General features: G+C 39.0%; 1 protein-coding gene across 1 annotated transcript; it reads right to left on the minus strand.

Annotated features, from left to right (window-relative positions):
- Nucleotides 1-407: 407 nt before the first annotated feature.
- LOC147636156 (uncharacterized) lies at nt 408-2724 on the minus strand. Its single transcript, XM_086801104.1, has 2 exons — nt 2366-2724; nt 408-2240 (listed from the first exon to the last, which is right to left on the minus strand). The coding sequence occupies exons 1-2, from the start codon at nt 2576-2578 to the stop codon at nt 711-713; spliced, it is 1743 nt and encodes a 580-aa protein (XP_086657230.1). The 5' UTR covers nt 2579-2724; the 3' UTR covers nt 408-710.
- Nucleotides 2725-13727: the final 11003 nt, after the last annotated feature.

Genomic DNA, 13727 nt, shown 5'->3' on the forward strand with positions numbered 1-13727 from the left:
AAAGCTCAAAAGGAACCATGTTCCATGGAGAAATTGTATAGCAAACTTACTAAACCAAGTCCCACTACTGCTACCAATTGCATACCAGCTATTCGTACCTGACCATTCTTCCCACATTAGTTCCATGCAGATTAAAAAATTACTTTAGCCATCACGGGATGAGATTGACTTTCTAATTGATTCACCTACTTTTTAATCCTCATTGGACATCTCTCTAGCGTCAATGCCATCCATTGGCAACCATCACTTCATTTGGCCATTGAACCAACACCTACTTATTAATCCTCATTAGACATCTCTCTAGTGTCAATGCCATCCATTGACAACCATCACTTCATTTGGCCATTGGCATTATAAATGTTAGTATTGTATATTTTTCATGTGTGCTTACCTATGAAAGACATGCCATGAGATTATATATTGAGATTACATGCTTAGGTTAAATCACAAGTGTGCAAGGCCAAAGAAATCACAAGCCTCACTCTAACTCTCCAGACCCACAAATTTGAAGATAAATCACAAGCCTCATGTGCAAGGCCAAAGAAATTAATTAATTGAAGAGATTGATTTAAAAGTAAGAGAGATGATAACTAGATTGATGTTAAACAACAACAATTTTCGTATTTGGTTAGGCTTCTGATTTGGGCCCGCAGGAGTATATGAATGAATGAAAGAATTGGATAGGACTACCAAGGGTGTGTGCGCAAGTACTAAGACTTTTGGAGCTTCATGGGGCGCATCATGTCATTGTCTTCGTGGTCTATCATGTGGCAGTGCCACAGATAGCCTGGCTCCGATGTTGCATCGAAGGGAAAGGGCTTGTCTTCGGAAGTGGTGAAGCGCATGAGCAATCTGGTGACAACCCACGGAGAAGCAGACACCGTGTCCTTCCAACCCAGCTGATTGTTGCCCGGCTTCCTCCTCTTCTCCGTGTAGCAGCTCCTTGACTTGTAGTGGTAAGGAACATCTAAGGAGCAGTTGCCGGCGTTGTAGCGATCAACGTCAAAAGCCTGCTGATCCAGCACCTTGAAAGTGATGAGATGCACGTGGATCGGGTGAGTTCGGTTTGTGAGGTTGATTATCCTCCACACCTCGACCGCTCCTAGCTTGGGTGTCTCTGTGACAGGATCCTGCCAGGTCAAGTTGCTCAATAGCACCTGCACCGTGCTCCCGGTGTTATCATCGACTTGCAGCAGGGTGAGGTTGCGAACCAGCGCATTCTTGTGGTTGATTCTGCGGAGTCGGGCAGGAAGCGATTTCGGTATTGTGTTGGTATCGGCTTGATAAGAACTATTAATGCTCGCTACCACGCTGAACTTCATGATCACTGTTGTGTTGACGTTGTCGTCAAATGTGTCGTAGCCGACGGGGTAAGGAGACTGTGCTGAGTTGTTTAGAAAGACCTCCGATCCAGGCTGGAGGCTCGAGAAGTCGATTAGCACGTCTAACCTCTCGGCCGGCCCAATAGTAATGTTATCGGAGAGGCTCAAGGGCTTGGGAAGGAAGCCTCCGTCTGTACCTATCTGCAGGAAGGGGATGCTTGGGTTGCTGAGAAAGAGCGTGAAGAAGCGGGAACTTGCACCGTTGAGGATTCGAAAGCGGTAGAGGCGAGGCTCCACACTCAAATACGGCCACACTTTGCCATTCACCAGGAGAGTGTCCCCGTAGAACTCCGCGCACCAGTTGGGATGAACCAATGGGGCATCACCACTGGTGGGGAACTCCAATGTGCCGTTATAATAGAATTCCTTGTCTTGGAGTACAAGAGGGACCTCGTAGGCTCCTCTAGGCAGCTTCAGCATCTCTTCATCGGCTGAGCGGATGATGTAGAGGCCCTGCAGCCCGGCAAACACATTCAACCTGGTGATGCCAACAGCGTGGTCATGGTACCATAGCATGGTGGGGTCTTGCGTGTTGGGGTAGGTGTGGTTCTGGGTCTGGAAAGTTTTGCCTGTCTCTCCACTGGCCGTGATCCACGCGTCCGGATGCCCGTCCGAGGAGCTCTCCACCTGGCCTCCATGCAAGTGTGTCACGGTGGGCACCCCTCCATCGCGTGGGTTGGCCCAGTGCAGTGTGTGGTCCACCGTAAGCATGTGCTGCTTGTCCGTGATGTGGTTCTCCCATCGCACGTGGGATTCCACCCGGTGGACAGCTTCCAGTGTCGGACCCGGGGAGCTTGCGCTGGCTTGGCTTGTGCCAAAGGCGTAAAGGGTGGTTTCAGGCAGATCTCTGTGTAGCTTCTGCATGATACAATGATCCACGGATTAATGAAACGGAAGTTAGTTTGATAAGACGACTAGAATTAATCCTTGTATTAATTATCTGTACGTGTGTACGAGCTTCTTATTGATTCATGCTTAATCACCTGCTTGATCTTGTAGGCTCCCAGGGTAATGGGCTGACCTGCGCTCACGTTGATGACGGTGGGGATGGGAAGGGAGTCCACGAACTTCTCCAGTGGGGGGGAGGAGAGGTGCGGGTTGCATGTGGAGGGCTGGCATGATCCGGAGTGCGGTAAGGCTAACAGCGCAACAAGGAAAAGCAAGGCCAAGGAGAGTACCACAGGTGCTGCACGCATATTATTCTATTTAGAGAGCTAGCAGTGTGTGTGTGTACGTATGTGTTGGTATGGCTGTGTGTGTGCAGGCAAAACAACGCGAAATAATTGGGCCCTCCTCTATTTACCTAGATATGCAGTTCTGAAGGGGTGTGCACTGTGTGTGGGGAAATAACCAAAGGATCGGACCTTCTTATAGTACTCACCACGCATCATGCGTGCAAGGCTTAAACATCTATTGCCGCAGTATCTAGAACAAGTTGAACGTTGATTAATTCGCTAAAGCTGGCTGCGTCAATCTTCTTTTTTGCCATTTGCGTGGGCATTCTCCAAGGGGTCTCTTCTGCATGCCCGCGTAAACCCGACGCGCAAAGTCCACTTTTGTGATTGTCAACGTTTTCTCGCTTTCACAATTCATGCAAAAGCGCAAAGAGTCTTTTTCCAAAAGAAGGGAGAAGCGACAAACAACAATCTCATAAATGGGTTCTATGGATTACCACAACTCCACGAGGCTTCCAATCCATGCAACAATTCATGCCAACGACCTCCATGACCTCACATTGGTTTTTCCTTTATGGTGCAATGAAAATGTCATTCCTCACGAAAAAAGACATGGTAAAGTCTTGGGGGGTTGGTCTAATCAAAAAAATATGTCCGAAGGCACAAGACTCAATAAAAGCTGATAAATTATAAAAAAATCAATGTCACTCCACGAGGCTTCTAATCCATGTAAGAATTCATGCCAACGGCATGAATATCTTATGGAAATCTTCTTCCATCAAGTGAGCTCCCACCTGCATGACCTCACATTGGTTTTTCCTTTATGGTGCAATGAAAATGTCATTCCTCACAAAAGACATGGTCAAGTCTCGGGGGGTTGGTCCAATCAAAAAAATATGTCCGATGGCCCAAGATTCAACAAAACGTGATGAATTAAAAAAAGGTCAAATTGGATTTATGGTCGATAGTACACGGGTTCAATGAAATGGGGTTCGTCGTAATACAAAATAAACACGTTTATGAACATATGTTTAAATATATAGATATGTGTATGTATGTACATGTGTGTGTATATATATATATATGTTCATGTATATATATGTATAAATTTACAGATAAATACATACATTCATACATATATATATATGAATATGTGTATGTATGTATATATATATATATATATATATATATATATATATACATTCATACATACATACATACATACATACATACATTACATTACATACATACATACATACATACATTACATACATACATTCATAATTATATATACATTTATATGTTTGTATGTATGTATGTGTGTGTGTGTGTGTATATATACTTACATATATATATAGTCTTTGCAAAGAGGATATTTTTCTTCTTAGTACATAAAAATATTTTTGTTTCAATTTTCATGTCAAATTGTCTAAACCCAATCAAATTATGTCTTGTATAGTTCCACAATAAGTAGGATTTGAGAGCATAAAATTTGAGTCACTAGCACTAGCTCGACTCTCTTGTTCAAAGTGATCCATTACTGCAGAGTTAAAAGTATAAGGCCACTTATGTTACCTTAAAGAATGCTTTTAGGGTAGAGTTCTCAAAGATTGGATCCAAATGGATTCATGTACATAGCTAAACAATGTCAAGTAATACGAGAGCGAGTCAGTATAGGAATAAATTTTATGCATAAAATATTATCATTCCCACTACTCAATTGATAAGAAACAAAGTTCACCATGATTAATTTCATTATTTCTTGAAGGCTTCAAAGATCAAAACTTGCACAATTACCTTTATTTGCAAAGGAAGACAACCTTTCATGAGTGTTGCATAGATTCTCTGAACTTTGATGATAAAAGATCTACGGCATGAAAGAGTGTTAGAAATATAGTACTCCATCCGAAGTCCCCCATAGCACAACCTCCAATAGCAAGAAGTCAGCTAAAATGAGTGTCGAGGACATGACTATTGGCTATGCTTAAGAAAATGGAGGGATAATTGGAAAGTACTTTCAAGAGATTTCAGAGCATACCTAAGGAGATAGGGAACATGGTGTCCTTACTATCGAGGTATCACACTAGAAATAAGTGTCCGTTAAATAGGGGGTGGAGGGGCTTGTAGTGTGGTTATTGCAGGAGATACCTAATCACGATACCCACAAGTATAGGTACAATCCTAAAAATCACAATATGTATGTACTACCAGCTCTTTCTTCCACCAACCAACCCTTAGCACTCCTTGCACCACACAGTGGGTAGTGGAGACCCTATGCCCCCTATTGGGATCAATCCCCTTCTTAGAGGGATTCTAAGGGTGCCTAAGACACCTCCCTATATTCATGGACCTCAACCTATAGCTCCCGGCTTGACACCCATGAGACACATTAAAGCATGATCACTCATTGAGGATCACACCAACACTTATATACGAGAACTAGACCCCGTACAAAGACCATCCTACCCATTGTCAAGTACAGAATTTGATGTGGATTTTTTAAGGACACTTGACAATACCTTAGCTCCCATTTACAGACTGTCAACCTTTGGCACAAGTTTTGAGATTCAAAAAGGTCCAAGAACTTGTGAAATAGACTCATTCCCAATGTGAGGGACCTCCAAGACCAGTACCACCAGATCCATACAAATTTGTACCAATATCTGCCTTAGACACGCTAGGAGAAAGTTCTAAAGAAGGTAGTATTGAGTTTTCCAAAGAGCGCCAACCAATTCTAGATTCAACTTTTTTTTAATCGAAATAAGTATTCCCGAACCTCTAAAATATCAACTTTTAAATGATTACCTGACCAACCAGTCCAAAACTTGGACCTTTCAATTCCCATCATACTCAAGTGAGTCTAAACCTAACTCCTTAAAGACTCTTCCCTCATGCCTCAACTCGAAAGGTGTAGTTACCTCGATGAGAGCACCTATCTTAGGCAAAACCAAGAGACAAAAGGACACATTAGGGATGTCTACATTTGTATCTGCTCCAATCATAGTCACGCTAGGTGAGTTCCCATCAAGGGACCCTACTCTTTTGCAGGATATAAGGGAATGGATGGATGTACCTTTTAGACTCAAACCTAATGAACATACTAACTTAGAGACTAAAGACAATGAGAGTGATGACAATCCTAAGGAATTATACAGGGATGTGCATGTCAACAAACTTGGTAAGGACTTTGAAGGTGAAGAACTTAATTCCACCTTGCCTTTGAGACTATGAATCGAAACATCCACAACCATCCTAGATGATGAGGGTGGAGTGACTATCGCTATCAAAAAACAGCAAGAAAATTAGGGATCACCACCTTGAAGATCAAATTGGCTAATGGTAGCCTCACTTCACCCATGGGAGTGGTAAGAGTGAATCGATTGACCTCAAGTGGATTGCCTTTTGATCACATATTTGTAATCATAGAATTCAAGAAATTAACCACTTATGATGTGATCTTAAACAGGCCTCTTATGAGACAATTGAAGATGATCCATGACTAGGGAACTAACCCCACCACTATAAGAGAAGGCATCATTAGCGGCATTTATTTACGATGTTTTATCGTCGTTTTATGTTACACCACTATAAGCGTCGTTATTAGAGACACTTCATAAGCACTACTATTAACACCATTATTAGGAGCACCGTTGACCGACTCTTGTTAAAACGCTACTATCAGCGCCACTCAATGATGCTGTAAAAACTCTGCTACTATAAGTGTCGTTATATAAACGCCACTCAATCAGCAAACACTGGGAAAAAAACAGTGTTAAAACTGTGGGGAAATAAAAACTTAAAATAAATTTAAACCCAAAAAGCTTGACAAACATCCAAATATTAATGAACTAAAATAACAAATTGATCAAATTGTTCTACATACCGATCGATGTGTACATATGTTATGATGAGATATATTTAATTTGTACCATCATCAAATCCATATGTTATGATGATATATATTTAATTTTTGCTATGATCAAATCCATCTTGCAATAAATCCATGCATGCCAATTGGTCTATCTCTAAATCCATCATTTCAATGGCTCCTATATCAATACAAAGTCGCATTCCACTACTTGAAAAAGCTGTAGAGGTATTATCATCATGGTCCTCATGGTTGTCATATTGATTGTTAGTTGCATTCTCCATTGATTATTCACCATGCATTTCTAGTTCAACATCTTGATCTTGAAATATACATTTAGATTAAGGAGCAACTTATATTACATACCACCAATTAGAATCTCTTTAGACCAAGTGAAAGATGGCCTAAAAGAAAGAACCATAAAATATTTACAAGAAAATATATACAATGTCTTGCATCTATCTATAGATTCATCAAAATTGAAAATCAAGTTTAGACCTATTCATAGTGTTGTGGTAGAACATATGTGTCTCTTAAATCTTGCCATAATTTAGTTGAGTCAATTGTAAAAAATCTACTTGGATGCTTCTTGGACGGTTGCTTGAGTGAAACGTACACATATTCTGTTCATGATCTATGCACAAAATCTCTCAAGATTTACAGAAAAATCACATCATAATTTAAAAAATGAAAAGAATTTTCCAATAAACCATAATCGTGATCATCCAAAGTAACATAATAATCTCCAATACAAAATCTCAAAATCTAGAGAGAATCACCAACAAAAAAGATCTAACCAATCTAGGGCTTTCCTTTCACGCCCGTCCACCCAGCCTCCACGCTGGACGTTACAGTTATCCGGGGTATGCCTCTTCCAAATCTCATCCTCTCTGGGTTCTACCAAATGGATCCCCGAGGGTATAAATCATGTTCTCTGTCCGGCGTTGCCTGTCTAAGGACGGCTGGCCCAAATCTCAAAATCTCTCTAGATCTCTCTCTCTCTCTCTCTCTCTCTCTCTCTCTCTCTCTATCTATCTATCTATCTATCCTGCATAGAAAATCACCTCAAGGCTTTGGAAGAAACCAAAAAGCCAACCCACGAGAATTAGTAGATTATCATGCAAGAAAATGATAAAGATAGAAATCCCTTCTAAAAACATGATCTTGAACCACTGGAAAGTGGCGTCAGATTTGTTTCGTGAATACCGGCCACCCGATGCGGAATCTCCAAATTATCCGAACACAGACTTTGTTCTTCTTGTCATGAAATTACTTTATTTAATACTTCTCTTTGAGAAATAAAGTTATCTACCCCCTCATGCGAGACTGTTACTGAAAATTAAGGGTTAATTTGGTGTCTGGACCCTGTTTCGGGAACCCGTTGTGGTTATATTTACTATGTAAACCCCCATATGAGCTTTCTTTAGGCTAAACTACTCACTATGACCCTCTTATATATTATCTAACATGGTTAAGTATAGAATAGAAATTGCTTACAAATGACACCACAAAACATGCATTAGAAGTCCCAGAATTGACCAAAAATCGACATCTTTAAAAGTACTAAATTTGTGACCAAACTTAATCTTTTATATCCTCTAAGTATTTTCCACTTTTCAAAATTAAATGCATATGCTAAAAATTGCTGAGTCAAATGGGACCAAAAAATACATATGTATGAGTACCTCTATATACCACTTTGAACCACTTGACACATCAAAGATGAATACTTTGAAAGCTCTAAATCCAATCTCCAAGATGTCTTGAATTGTTCCACAATATTTAAGTTTCTCTACTATAATATTATTATCTCTTCTACTAGCTTGACTTTCTTGGGAAAAACTTGCCATTACACCACAATCATATGTGATTCTTTTGGATTCCACACATTGAGTGTGAAAATGTCGACCTTTTGACTACATTGCATTATGCACTTTATACTGCAACACCCAATAAAAAATATTTAATATATCTTATATGTAAGCAATTTAGTATTCAACATTATATATCTTATCAAAACATCTTTACTTACATGGTAGTCGGATCCTCGTGCAGACCCCCATTCTTCTCTTGTAATCTCCTCCCATCCTTAGCCATTTAATATTGCAATCCTTTGGAAGAGCCTTTAGGATGGGTGGGTGTGCCATGTGCCTCCATGTTGATCTCTTAAATGATGTTCTAACCTCTATCCTTATCTTTCTTGCATCTTCATATTTCTCAATCCACTTTTCTATCACAGAAGTGTTAAGAAGACAAAACGTAATGATCTTTTTGCACATGGACTCATCCATCTTTCAAATGCATCCTTTTCCATGTGGCACATGTGACATCATCCATTCATCCTCATCTTATGCATGAATCTAGGAATAGAATATGCATCAATTTCTTTCAAATATTCAAAGATGTATACAAGGGATTATTGCACCACCCACCCCTCTACCATGCTTCCTTTTGGCCTTTCCCTTTGCCTTACAAATCCCTTCAAGGTTTTCATGAAGAGAAAGAACATTCACCGGCTATGAACAACACCAAATATAGCCACCTCATCCCCCAAATGTATTAGAATGTGTAATTTAGTTGTGAGTATGCTTCTTGGAAAGCTTTCTTCAATCATACACACTGCCTTAATTGACTCAACTCGAGCCTTATCAATGGAATCTGGATGAATATCCTTTGATACTATCCACCTATTTAACATTAATAAATGATAAATTAAAGAAGAATATATTTTAAAGCTATATGTTATACCAAATCAACAAATCCATGTTATGCCAAACACACAAATCTATAGTTTTAATTGGAACTCACCTTGTCAGTCCACCTAGTTTGTATATGGCATTCTAAGCTTTCTCTTCTCTGCACCCACTAGTTGATATTGGAAGTATGAACTAGTGAAATAGATTTTTGAAAACAATAAACGATCAATATCTAGTCACACAACATAAACTGAGGAGCGCACAAAAATAGATATAGTTATGTACCTATCTGCATCATCTTGTGCCAATCTTGTGATTTGAGACCATACAATTGATGCTCACCCTTTTTTTTGGTTATTATAAATGCATCCTTTAATGAGTGCATTATATCGGTTGGTGTACAAAAAGATGAAATTTGATTCTTTACATTCTTTTCGTCTTGCCTTGTCAACCTCCATGGCATATTTGGTAAAACCACCTTGTCATTGACTACCCTTGGACATGCATTTTTCATGCGTCTGATATTCTTTAGGTCATCCCTTGTTTCATGGGTATCTTCTTTACCACTTAGATGGTCCCAAATCATTCATGCCACATTCTAAAAAATGTGCATTGGATCCAAAAGATGATTTATTCTTAACTTTGTCCAATATGGTAGATGATAGAAGATTGAGTACCTTTTCATGCCTGCGGGTGCTGTGATGGGAGTCACCCTCCATCTCTCATCCCACTCTCCATCTCGCCACCTTCCCTCCAATGGTTTTGAAGGAGGTAAATGTCATGTCATGGCTTCCCACTCAGCATCTCTCATCACAATCGGAGAAATCTCTGATGCAGCATAATTAGGGTGGTTTGGAGGAAGAAATCGATGATGTTCATCATACACCACTTTCTTTAGTGCATGTGCTTGTTTGGATACAAGTGATGGACCACAAATTGGACATGCATTATATCTTGCAGTTGTGAGACCTACGAAATTGGCATGTAAGAATATAAAGTTAATAGACATTACAATGCATTAGAGTTATAAATGAATCATTTGTGCATGCTTAGATAAAAATCAATTTATGCGTACGACATACCTAAGCACTCCACATAGCTCAGAAAATCATGCATAGTCCACATTAAGATACCCTTGACCATTGCATTACGGCATGAAATTGGACGAGAAACATCATGCACCCTTATGCCTCTCCATAATTGCTCAAGCTCATCAATCAAGGGCTCAAGATATACATCCATAATCTTTACCTTGTGCTTCTCGGGCACAATAAGCGCAAGCATCACATGACCCTTCTTGATGGACATCCATGGAGGAATATTGTAATGCACAACAACAGTGGGCCATGTGGACCATGATGTAGACCTCAATCCAAATGGGTTCACCTCATCCATACCCAATCCAAGCCATAAATTACGGGGCTCATCTTTGAACTATGGCCATCCATGCTCAATGTGTGCCCAAGCCGGTGAGTCGGCGGGAATCCTCATCATGCCATCGGTTAAACGATGGTCACATGCCATGGCAGTAACTCAGCAATGAAGTGACACCATAACATATGTTGATTTCGAGATATAATAGGAAAGTTCCTCAATACCTTTTGCGAAATTTTAACATCCGGTAAATCCTTCATGTAACAATCCTCTACACAAATTAGACATTGCATGACATTAGCAAAGACAGCCCTGAATAGTATACAATCATTATTATGACATGCATGAATTTGACTGTAATCGTGACCAAGCTTGAAAAGCATTTTTCGAGCATCACTTCTTCTTACCGGTATCATTGTTTATTGAGAGTATCTTCTTTAATAACCGGAGTAGGCCATTCACACTATTATCACTCCATCCATATGTTGTTTGCAAGTTGAGGATTTCTAAGCATGCCCGCAAAGTTGAGTACTTTGCACCCTCATACAATGGTGTGTTAGCCTCCTTGTGTAACACATCCTCTCTTTCATGTGTTTCAAAGCTAGGTGTCTTTTCCTCACCCTCTCTTTGAAAAAAGTGAGTGATCATCTCCTCCACCATGAAATCCTCTTTCTCTATCTCATGTGGTGGAAATCATGGGTCTTCCAAATGTATTGAACATACTCCACTTTCCAAGTTCTCCTTATGATGCTTGTACTCCTTCCTCAAGTTTTCCCAAAGACAAAATAATGAGGCATATTGTGTAGTACTTATGCATGAATGTCCATGTCCTCCTCATCCTAATGAACTATATTTAAAAAATAACACTCAACATTACATATGACAAACCATGAGTTTATGTTTCATCTCATAAGTTTATATACTAACCGAGGAATTGGCTTGCATCATCAAGTTGGCTAGAATTGGTTCAAATGATCTCCATTTTCTAATGTGCTGCAATGACACTCAACCTTCACATATACAAACATTCTTGCATCTTGCACATGAACAAGGGATTCTTCTTCGCAACCACTCTAGACCTCCAATTAATGGTGACCCATCACTATCCGAACTAGTAGAAGATATTTGTATTGGGGGCACAAAAAGTGAGCGATTAAAAAATTGAATATGAATACATGCACTATGTCTAGCAGTATCAATGGTATATTCGTAGGTTTTCTCTTTAGAATGTACTTAGCATTGCTAGCTCAGGGGGTTCACCTAAAAATATATTAGGATACCACGTGCTTTCCCCTTGCTATTCCTTTTTCGTTTCCTATCCACCATCACTCTACAAGTGATGGTGTGACCTAATTATTAGGGTTTGCCTGCATTATGCTTAACCTAATGATTAATAAGAAACACAATGAGATTAAGATTATCGCATAGAGTACTAACCTTGTCCTTTTGCTTCTTCTCCTTCACCTTTTTTTGTCTATTCTTAATGTGTATTAGTCTTTTATATGTTTCTTGTGTTTGGTAGGTAGAGTTCATTAAATGTGTTGCTAAAATCACTCTTTTGTCTTTTTATGTTGTGTAGGTCTTACACTAATCATCTCTTTTAGCTAGACAATATAGAGGTAAGCTCTCTTTTTCTTGTCTTCTTTAGGGTTTTGCATCTATGCATTAAGCTTTTAGGGCTTTCTATTACTAATTACTTTGTTTAATGTTTTGTTTTGTAGGTCCTCTAATCCTTTCCTTCAACTTCACCGAAAAGAAGTAAGCCCTCTAAATGATTTATGCTTTTCATCTACCTATTATTGCACCCTTGGGTGTTAGGATTCAGGATTAGCTTAAGCTTAATGCATGCATTAAGCTCTATGCATAGAGCCTAATCTATGCATTAAGCTCTATGCATAGATTAAGCTCTATGCATAGATTAGGCTCTATGCATAGAGCTTAATGCATAGATTAAGCTCTATGCATAGAGCTTAATCTATGCATAATGCTTAATGCATGGATTAAGCTCTATGTATAAAACTTAATCTATGCATTAAGCTTAATGCAAAAAGCATAATCTATGTATGCAACTTAATCTATGCATAGATTAAGCTTTATGCATGAAGCTTAGTACATAGATTAAGCTCCATGAATTAAGCTCCATGCATAGATTATGCTCTATGCATAGAGCTTAATGCATGCATAAACCTTAATACATGTATGTAAAGATTAATATTTAAATATTGAGCTTAATGCATAGATTAAGCTCTATGCATAGAGCTTAATCTATGCATTAAGTGTAATCTATGCATAAAGCTTAATCTATGCATGCATTAAACTTAATGCATGCATTAAACTTAATCTATGCATTAATCTATATACTTAGAGCTTAATGCATGCATTAACCTCTATGCATAGAGCTTAAGCATTTTTAACACTAAATCTATGCATAAGGATTTTTTGATATGGAGTGCTATGCATGGATGGACAGTATAAGCTTTTTGAATGTTCATACTCTGCATATAGCATATATTTCTTATGGTCTCTTTTCGTCTGCATAAGGTATTCTATCTATTCATGGAGTTTACATGTGTATAGACATATTCATCACAATGCTTGCTAGATCTCCTTATGCTACAGCTCAATGAGAAGTGACATTGCATGCTAATGTAAGGAGGTCATGCAAGTATTGTGAAGTGGTCCCAATCCTCTCACATATAGGCTCTATGCATGCATGCATATAGATCAACCATAGATGTGTTACTAATTTTTTTTTTCTCATGAATGTCACTTTTTTTTTGCATGTTATGCTTTTTAGGTCTTGCATTATTGTGCCCTCCTTCTACATAGAGCAACTCGAGTATTATTTCATCTCTTGAGGTATTCTCCAATTTTTTTATTCTTCTCATTTATTTTCTTTGCACCCTTGGGTGCTAGGGTTTCAAATTTTCTATTCTCTTAGGCTTAGAGCATGATACATAAAGATATGGACGCTATTGTAGGCCTTTTAGAATGTTCATTAAAGTCAAGTTAGGAGTGGTTATTTGCGAGTAGGTGGTTATAGTGGAGGGGGAGTCCTTGATCTTTTTACTATCCTTCTCTTGTAAAAGAGAAGTTTCCTTTGACTTTAATAGTGGGGAGCATGTGGAAAGTCCTCAAAAGCCATTATGGAAAAGGGGCACTGTCCACCCTGCTTATCTACACAGTATACTAGAAGGTCTTAATAAAGTTCTAATATCACATGAGTAGTATA

This window comes from Cibotium barometz, chromosome 8, assembly GCF_041138505.1.
Source record: "Cibotium barometz isolate CiBa-2024 chromosome 8, ASM4113850v1, whole genome shotgun sequence".
NCBI classification, from domain to species: Eukaryota; Viridiplantae; Streptophyta; class Polypodiopsida; order Cyatheales; family Cibotiaceae; genus Cibotium; species Cibotium barometz.

What these genes read in the sequence shown, in the direction of transcription:
- LOC147636156 (XM_086801104.1), bottom strand. Translation starts at nt 2,578, where the DNA reads ATGCGTGCAGCACCTGTGGTACTCTCCTTGGCCTTGCTTTTCCTTGTT. An exon ending in GAGCCTACAAGATCAAGCAG is followed by an intron (nt 2,241 to 2,365) that starts GTGATTAAGCAT and finishes TGTATCATGCAG; the next exon opens with AAGCTACACAGAGATCTGCC.